The sequence below is a fragment of the Cydia splendana genome, chromosome 1 (assembly GCF_910591565.1).
Source record: "Cydia splendana chromosome 1, ilCydSple1.2, whole genome shotgun sequence".
NCBI lineage: Eukaryota > Metazoa > Arthropoda > Insecta > Lepidoptera > Tortricidae > Cydia > Cydia splendana.
Window position 1 is genome coordinate 7,166,465 of NC_085960.1, and position 10,003 is coordinate 7,176,467.

A 10,003-nucleotide genomic window follows, 5' to 3' on the forward strand; every position below is an offset into this window, starting at 1 on the left:
ATAGTATTATAAGAATGTTATTAATGTTACCTATTTACGCTATTCTCAATTTGCTACGCTACTTGGTTAAGAAAACTTATGAATATTGATTGCTGTTTTTGGGCTTCACTTTATATGGCAGGCAGGTTCTAAATGTTCTAATGATATTAAATTAAAACATAACATGTAATGTTAACAATATACATGATAAACCAAACTAAAATGCTTTTTATTTGAATCAACTAACAGGATTTCAGAAATACACCTTTATCATAAATTCAGATGGTCCTTTCTTACTGACAATGTTATATAAACTTATAAACAAGGATTGGTAACTATTCGCAATTTACGGCAAATTAGATATTAGAAAACTTATTTGCTTGTATAATTATTATAAAAATAATGCGGTAGGTATACACGCATACATCAAAAAAGTAGTTTGTATTGATTTCAACTTTCGCGATATTCACACATTTTAACATAACAACCTCAATCGCTTATACTTATAATTGTACAGACGTTTCGAACGTGTCTTTGCGTTCTTAGTCGCATAAAGACTCCTCTAGCTTGTTTTGCTCTTTGTGGCCAAGAACCTAAAGACACATACAGAACGTCAGGAACACATAAATAAATGGATGTAAATGGTGCATAACGACGCTTAAGAATCAATACTGTCTAAGTAACAAAAATACAATTTTACAGGAAGCGTAAAAAACGATTTAAAGATTTGAATTTCAAATTATTGAAAATATTGAAAGACGACTAAAATGATAAAAAAATACGTATTACGTTCATTTTAATCGTCTTTCAATAATTTGAAATTCAAATTTTTAAATCGTTTTTTACGCATCCTGTGAAATTGTATTTTTGTTACTTATAGTTCGTCTTTTTTAGCATTAGAAATAAGGTAAACAATCTTGATGTGTCTTTTAATTGAAAAACACATTTTAAAAATAAGTTACGGCAAATATGTAACAATTATGAATCTAATACGATCATTTATATTCTTCTCCTTTCATAAGTAATAGTTATTGATTTTGAAAAAGCGTTTTTCAATTAAAAGACATGTCAAAATCGCTTACCTTCTTTCAAGTTCTTTCTAATGCTAAAAAAAACGAACTATAGACAGTATAATTGATTCTTAAGCGTCGATAAGTCACCATACCTGTATCTGTATTGAAGAAGCTGAGATGCTTAAATATATCTTCAGATGCACTGTGGCGTGTTCATAATATAGCCAATATTAGCTTTGCCTAAGTATTTTTGGTATTTTCATGCTTGTAGTTCTGTTGACCTTCCAGCCTAGTTTGCCGTGAATTGCATGCAAGATTCCAATGTATACCTTATAAACTATAACGCATATTGTTACAACAGTCTACTGTCAGATCACAGTCATCTTCATTGACTCGCAACAAGAGATAAACAAAAATAAACAATATATAACTAACTGAACATATTTTAAGCCCTTGGCTTATTTTCAGTCTGAAAAAAAAAACACAAATACAACTAGGTATATAAGTAATATTAAAGAGGGGCGGGTAGTAATAGTAGCGGATAGATCGGATGTTTCAAAAAAGTAGCCAAGTTGAGATGGTAAATCTTGAGAGTTCTTAAAACTTTTTTGTAGTCTAGCATTGGAAGACTGAACATTTTGTGACTTAAATCGATTCTTTAGCATAACATGCTGTAAGAATTGATATTATTTTTGAGACCCTCATTAACAGTCAAAAATTGAGAAGGAAACTAATATCTGTCTCTTCTCCCACCATATCCACCGCCACCTCCGTAACCACCATCGCGACCCCCACCGCCGTAACCACCATCGCGACCGCCTCCATCGCGGCCGCCACCGCCGTAGCCTCCATCGCGGCTGCCACCGCCGTAGCCTCCATCGCGGCCGCCACCGCCGTAGCCTCCATCGTGGCCGCCACCGCCGTAGCCTCCATCGCGACCGCCACCGCCATAACCTCCTCCACGACCTCCACGACCACGTCCGCCGCCACGGCCTCCACGCCCGCCTCCTTCAGCGTCGCGACGCAACTTCATGGCTTCAAACCGCTGTGCCATTTGCTCCAATTCGTCAGGAACTTCCTGATTAGCCTCCTCAAGAATTTTTATCAATTCCCTTGCGTGTGCCCAATCATTCCTCGCTATCAATGACAGTGAAATGCCTGTCTTTCCTGCCCGACCAGTCCTGCCTACTCTGTGCACGTACTCTTCAATGTGACGCGGAAAATCCAAGTTAATAACGTGAGTAAGGTCCTTGATATCTATTCCTCTGGAAGCAACATCAGTGGCAATTAAAATGTTCACTGTCCCATCAACCATTTCCTCTAAAGCCGCTTCTCGATCACTCTGGTCTCTGTCTCCATGCAAAGCTTGGCAACTAATGTTTCTTATTGCCAGTTCAGTAGAAATGTGGTTTGCTGTTGCCTTCTTACCACAGAATACAATCACCTTGTCTGTAGGCTCCATGTTGTTTAAGAAATCTAGAAGATATTGCTCTTTGTCATCTTCCTCAACAAATACAACTTTTTGTGTCACTGTGTGAACAGCTGCAAGATCCAGTGATCCAACATTAACCTGGATAGGGTCCTGCATATAGGACTCTGCTAAGCGCCGCACACCTGTGGGCCAGGTGGCTGAGGTCATTACTGTCTGGCGGTCAGGTCTGACATCAAACAAGGATTTTCTGATTTGAGGTTCAAAGCCCATGTCTAACATTCTGTCAGCTTCATCAAGGACAATGTAGGAGAAGTTTATGATGTTCAGGTGCCTAGCCATTATAAGGTCATTCAGTCGTCCAGGAGTAGCAATCACAATGTCTACACCTTTGGACACTACTTTGATTTGTTCTTTACGGTCTCCCCCTCCATATAAGCACACTGACTTAATGCCTCGGTATTGATACTTGGATGCCTCTTTGTCAATCTGTATAGCAAGCTCCCTGGTGGGAGCCAATATAAGGACTGATGGACCTTCTCTCTCTTCTCTTGGGGTAGTCTGACCATCAATATGTATTAGAGCTGGCAGAAGGAAAGCTAATGTCTTGCCAGTACCAGTTTGAGCAATGCCTATTAAATCATCACCTCTTAGTAGAACTGGCCAAGCTTGGCTTTGAATTGGAGAGGGTTGCTTAAAGCCCTGCTTATAAATTTCCTCCAGAATGTCAGGGTAGTGCTGGAATGCTTGTTCAAATGTCAGAACTGGATTAGGAATAGGCCTTAAACCAGGTTTTTCATCAAAAGTTCTCTTTACTTGAATATCATGGTTTGCTTTACGCCAGCGACTAACTTCAGCAGGGGGCATTGCAGCTACTTGAGGATCTTCCTTATAGAAATCTTTGACAATAGGCGGTAGCTTGCTCCATCGCTCCTTCTGACTGTCTTCATAAAACGAATTCAACTTGGACCAGTCAATAACTTCCACACCATTTTCATTTTTTTTCAAAAACTCGCCAGACTGATTACTGCTGTTACTGGTGTTCAAATCTCGTGATCCAGCAGGCTTATAGTCTTTGACGAGATCTTGAATCATGTCCTCAACCTTTGCAATAGCCTCATCAGTACCCGTCAGCGTAATTTCAGTTTCGTCGCCGTTAGTATCTCCGATTTTGACTTTAGCCTCAGATTCAAATTCCAGATCTCTGATTTTAGACCCGCCTTTACCGATTACGCGACCGATCTTTGAGGAAGGGACTGAAATTACTTTTCTGTTACCTTCGTCTTGTCGTGAAAAATTCCGGCGATCTCCGTTGCGCCGGTCGCCGCCATCCCGACGATCTCTGTCTCTATTGTCGCGCCGGTCGTCGTAGCTACTAGTCTGAGGGCCACGTGCTCTCCAATTGGAATCGTTACTGCGTCCTCTGCCTCTGCCACCTCCTCTCGGACGGCTGTCGTATCCTGAAGATATGGGTGCTGAAGGCATCGCCGCGCCCGGTTCATCTTGCCATTCGTCGTCTGCCATTTTGGTTTTATAAATATACCAAACCTTTAGAGTACTCGTATAATTTTCCTTATTAGTTTTATTAGGTACGCGCGACTAGCAAGTCTATATTAAGGTTACTAACATTAACATGTTAATCTAAAAGTAAAAACATGCTTTTATTTTCAGGTCGAAATTTGTTATGAACATAGACAATTGAACAGTGAAATATTTTTTTTAATTTATGTTGTTTGCTTTTAAAGCCGTAACACACTACCGTACCGTACCGCGACCTTGGTGCGCCGCACCTATCGATCTCTTTTCTCGCTCACGCTTGAGTGCGGTGCATCGTGACCTTGGTGCGGTGCGGTAGTGTATTACGGCTTTTACCTTTCACAGACTTTGTCACCCCCAAGGCCCCAACGTTTTCTGTTCACTTTGACGGCGCAGCAACTAGTATCACTACTCTCTCCTCGCTCTTTTAAAAATGTCATTTGTCAAAAAAGGACAACCATACTGTTGACAAGATGAACTTCAAATCCAAGTGTTGCCTTTTTTGGTGCATCCAGGCTGTGTATGTTTGCGTAAAAACGTGTATGTGTGCTCTTTTAGGGATGTGAAAAGTCGATTTTAATCATGTTATATATCGATAAACGCTACACAGAGGAACGAAATAGCTATTAATTGAAGCTTCAATATCTTCGTTAAACATAAACATAATTGAAATGCTAATGAATAATAAATATATTAGAATATAATAAAATAATTCAATTATTGCGGAACACATAAGTTAGTACGTATTTATGTATTTTAATTAAATATCTGAACTTTCCCTTCGTTCCCTGCTGGGGCGTGACGATGAAATTGTGATCTGATAAAGAATAAAAGCATTTTTGTTCATTTTAGGTATCGTTAAATCATTGAAGTAAAATTAACATTGCAAGAAATGTCGATAGTTTATCGATATGACTTTATCGACATGGCTACAGTAAGGTGGTGTTAAATTGTTAATCGTACACAACAAAAGTGGCAACAGTGACAGCTCGCTGAGACGGGATCTCTATATATTAAATCTATGGTCACCCCCCATTCACACTCCTACCTTGTAGTCCGCCTCGTAGTCCGCCGCGTTGGGGTAATGCGGGTGAATGCGGGGCTTTACAAACCGCATACGATTCAAATACGTTTCTAATGAGGAGGTACACTGGCGGGATAAAATGTCAGTTTTCTCATTAGTGAGTATTATATTTTTTGATAGCGATCAAAATAGAGAATTGGTGATGCCGACGCAAGATTTTGCGCGTTTAACTTTTAACTTGTAGTTTTAACGCAAGGGCCCAATGTTTTCTGTTCTCTTTCACGGCGCAGCAACTAGTATCATTTCTCTCTTCTCGCTCTTTTAAAAATGCCGTTTGTCAAAAAAGGACAACCATACTGTTGACAAGATGGACTTCAAATCCAAGTGTCCCCTTTTTTGGTGCATCCAGGCTGTGTATGTTTGCGTAAAAACGTATATGTGTGCTCTTTTAGGGATGTGAAAAGTCGATTTTAATCATGTTATATATCGATAAACGCTACACAGCGGAACGAAATAGCGATTAATTGAAGCTTCAATATCTTCGTTAAACATAAACATAATTGAAATTCTAATATATAATGAATACATTATAGTGTAATAAAATAATTCAATTATTGCGGAACACCGATTTTAGTAGGTATTTATGTATTTTTATTAAATATCTGAACTTTCCCTTGGTTCTCTCCTGGGGCGTGACTATAAAATTGTGATCTGATAACCACAATAAAGAATAAAAGCGTTTTTGTTCATTTTAGGTATCGTTAAACCTTTGAAGTAAAATTAAAATTGCAAGAAATGTCGATAGTTTATCGATATGACTTTATCGACATGGCTACAACAAAGTGGGCCGCTTTGTTAATCGTACACTAAACAAAAAGTGGTCCCACTGACAGCTCGCTTGGAAGGTATCTGTATATTCTTATATCTATGTTTTAACGCAACGCTTTTTAAGCTCTCGTGCTAATATGGCCTTAAAATACCAAAGAGAATATAATCACTACGTTTTAAGAGACGGGACTTCCAAACTAGCGACTTGATTGGTCTGTGTATATGTTTGGTTATCCAATCATTACCAACATGTACGACAAAGAACTGTCAAAGAACAATAGTACCAACATAATATACTTAAATAGTGTAGTATGCTACACGCTTGCGAATTTTATCGATATCGATAAATTGGGGAAGGTTGAAACATGGGCCCCTGTCAACAAATTTCGTACTCGAAATCAGGTTAGAATCGAGTCCACATTTAAGTCGTATGTTATATATAGTGTTCTTTAAGTGGACTAATACATGGTTGGACTTAAATGTGAACACGACTTTTATTTGTAAAAATAAAAATATGTAAAATGATTATTTTTAATAATTTAATATAATTAATTTAAAATACATCCCGACGGTTCGACGGTCCATAGGTAACAGAGAAAAATGTGTGTTCACCTGATTAAATTATTTTTTTATATATACAGGATGATTCAGGAGACGTGAGCAGGACTAATACTGCGCATTTCGTAGACTATAAGCAACACTTTCGTATCAGTATTAGTGAGGTTAACGTTAATTTTCTAGTCGTGTTGAAAAAAAAAGTTATTAATTTATTTACGACATGCGTGGTCACCCTAAAATTAGAATACTAAACTACCGATATTCTGTGTCAAATTGAATGTCACCACTGTCATCGCGGTCTGGTTACTTTTGAAAACTCGTATCTCATTCAAGTTTGACAGTTTATTTTCTTCGTAATCAAAAATTAAAGAGGTTTTATGCTTATTAATTAGGTCTTGTAGGGTGACCATGATTGTAGAGGATTAAATTTGCCCTCACCAAAAAGTTAAAAAATAGGAAAAAATCTGGCTGTTTCACCTAAATACGACGGTGATCGATCAATTATCAGTTACTGAGTGTGCAGGATTAGTCCTGCTCACGTCTCATGAATCACCCTGTATTATATTCTTGAATAATAAAATTAAGTCTTCCATTACAACTTATTTGACCCACTGCCTGCATCTGAAAACATTTAATAATTAAAACAGACACACATACATTTTCCTATATTTTAGGTTAAAATCTTAAATAATAGGGAATATTACGCAAAACTCTGCGTAGGTAGCGCCACTACCACTATCTGTCACAATCTGGGGGTCTACCCCGAAACAAGAAAATCGAAATTTCGTTATCTAACCTCTCTATCACTCTTGCATATTCGAGCGATAAAGAGGCAGATAACTAAACCTCGATTTTTGCGTTTACCGGTAGGCCCTTGTTAACAAACCGCCTTGATGCATCAATGTCATAATTTATAGTCTGTGAAAACTTGTCAAAAAACAGTTTAAAGCCCCCCATTCACACTCCTACCTTGTAGTCCGCCTCGTAGTCCGCCTCGTTGGGTAGGATTGTGTATGGGGGTTACGGACTACGAGCCGTCCTACCGTTTAGCCGTCGTAAGGTAGGAGTGTGAATGGGGGGCTTAAGGCAGAGTATGTATAAGTTAGTCTATTAATTTTCTAGAGTCGGTAGTGCTGCACTCTGGCGGCAGAACATTGCAGTAATTATTACTAGATTCCAAAAATATATAATTAATGTCCATTCCATTAATACACAGATGATAGATAATCTTCCACTAAAAATATTCGGAGAAATAATTATAGTCATGTTGTATGCAAGTTACCAGGAAATTCACTCATTTTTTTTATTTACTATTTTCATTGATAAAAAATTTGGGTGCAGTCGATATCGATACTTCGTATCGATACTTGTAGTACATCCCTAGTTCACAATGAAAGTGGATATGAAATATCTAATTTTCGATGTGTTTATAGCCTGCTACACCAAAATAAGGCTAAAAGTATCTAAAGAAATACTTACCGGTCTTCATCTAATGGAAATTTCGCCATAAACTTCCTTTTTTGCGCTTTTCGCGAGTGTATCAATTTCCACATATTTCGCACTGAAACAACTTAGTTTTCAGTGGCATTTAAACAAAATCTATAGACTCACTGTATGTTCTTATCACGTTTGACTGTTTTGGAAAATAACGAAGGCTTTTAAAAAAGAAATTGCAAGAAATACGTAAGTAAAACCTACGAACCGCCATGACAAGCAACAAAGCAATTCCATTAGATGAAGACCGGTAAGTATTTCTTTAGATACTTTTAGCCTTATTTTGGTGTAGCAGGCTATAAACACATCGAAAATTAGATATATCATATCCACTTTCATTGTGAACTAGGGATGTACTACAAGTATCGATACGAAGTATCGATATCGACTGCACCCAAATTTTTTATCAATGTAAATAGTAAATAAAAAAAATGAGTGAATTTCCTGGTAACTTGCATACAACATGACTATAATTATTTCTCCGAATATTTTTAGTGGAAAATTATCTATCATCTGTGTATTAATGGAATGGACATTAATTATATATTTTTGGAATCTAGTAATAATTACTGCAATGTTCTGCCGCCAGAGTGCAGCACTACCGACTCTAGAAAATTAATAGACTAACTTATACATACTCTGCCTTAAGCCCCCCATTCACACTCCTACCTTACGACGGCTAAACGGTAGGACGGCTCGTAGTCCGCAACCCCCATACACAATCCTACCCAACGAGGCGGACTACGAGGCGGACTACAAGGTAGGAGTGTGAATGGGGGGCTTTAAACTGTTTTTTGACAAGTTTTCACAGACTATAAATTATGACATTGATGCATCAAGGCGGTTTGTTAACAAGGGCCTACCGGTAAACGCGAAAATCGAGGTTTAGTTATCTGCCTCTTTATCGCTCGAATACGCAAGAGTGATAGAGAGGTTAGATAACGAAATTTCGATTTTCTTGTTTCGGGGTAGACCCCCAGATTGTGACAGATAGTGGTAGTGGCGCTACCTACGCAGAGTTTTGCGTAATATTCCCTATTATTTAAGATTTTAACCTAAAATATAGGAAAATGTATGTGTGTCTGTTTTAATTATTAAATGTTTTCAGATGCAGGCAGTGGGTCAAATAAGTTGTAATGGAAGACTTAATTTTATTATTCAAGAATATAATACAGGGTGATTCATGAGACGTGAGCAGGACTAATCCTGCACACTCAGTAACTGATAATTGATCGATCACCGTCGTATTTAGGTGAAACAGCCAGATTTTTTCCTATTTTTTAACTTTTTGGTGAGGGCAAATTTAATCCTCAACAATCATGGTCACCCTACAAGACCTAATTAATAAGCATAAAACCTCTTTAATTTTTGATTACGAAGAAAATAAACTGTCAAACTTGAATGAGATACGAGTTTTCAAAAGTAACCAGACCGCGATGACAGTGGTGACATTCAATTTGACACAGAATATCGGTAGTTTAGTATTCTAATTTTAGGGTGACCACGCATGTCGTAAATAAATTAATAACTTTTTTTTTCAACACGACTAGAAAATTAACGTTAACCTCACTAATACTGATACGAAAGTGTTGCTTATAGTCTACGAAATGCGCAGTATTAGTCCTGCTCACGTCTCTTGAATCATCCTGTATATATAAAAAAAATCATTTAATCAGGTGAACACACATTTTCCTCTGTTACCTGTGGACCGTCGAACCGTCGGGATGTATTTTAAATTAATTATATTAAATTATTAAAAATAATCATTTTACATATTTTTATTTTTACAAATAAAAGTCGTGTTCACATTTAAGTCCAACCATGTATTAGTCCACTTAAAGAACACTATATATAACATACGACTTAAATGTGGACTCGATTCTAACCTGATTTCGAGTACGAAATTTGTTGACAGGGGCCCATGTTTCAACCTTCCCCAATTTATCGATATCGATAAAATTCGCAAGCGTGTAGCATACTACACTATTTAAGTATGTTATGTTGGTACTATTGTTCTTTGACAGTTCTTTGTCGTACATGTTGGTAATGATTGGATAACCAAACATATACACAGACCAATCAAGTCGCTAGTATGGAAGTCCCGTCTCTTAAAACGTAGTGATTATATTCTCTTTGGAAAGA

The 10,003-nt window shown here is 37.5% G+C and overlaps 1 protein-coding gene across 1 annotated transcript; it reads right to left on the reverse strand.

Annotated features, from left to right (window-relative positions):
- Window positions 1–166: 166 nt before the first annotated feature.
- LOC134790273 (probable ATP-dependent RNA helicase DDX43) lies at window positions 167–4,042 on the reverse strand. The gene has a single exon (XM_063761072.1). It carries the CDS (start codon window positions 3,943–3,945, stop codon window positions 1,723–1,725), a length of 2,223 nt encoding a protein of 740 aa, XP_063617142.1. The 5' UTR covers window positions 3,946–4,042; the 3' UTR covers window positions 167–1,722.
- Between the last annotated feature and the right edge of the window lie 5,961 nt (window positions 4,043–10,003).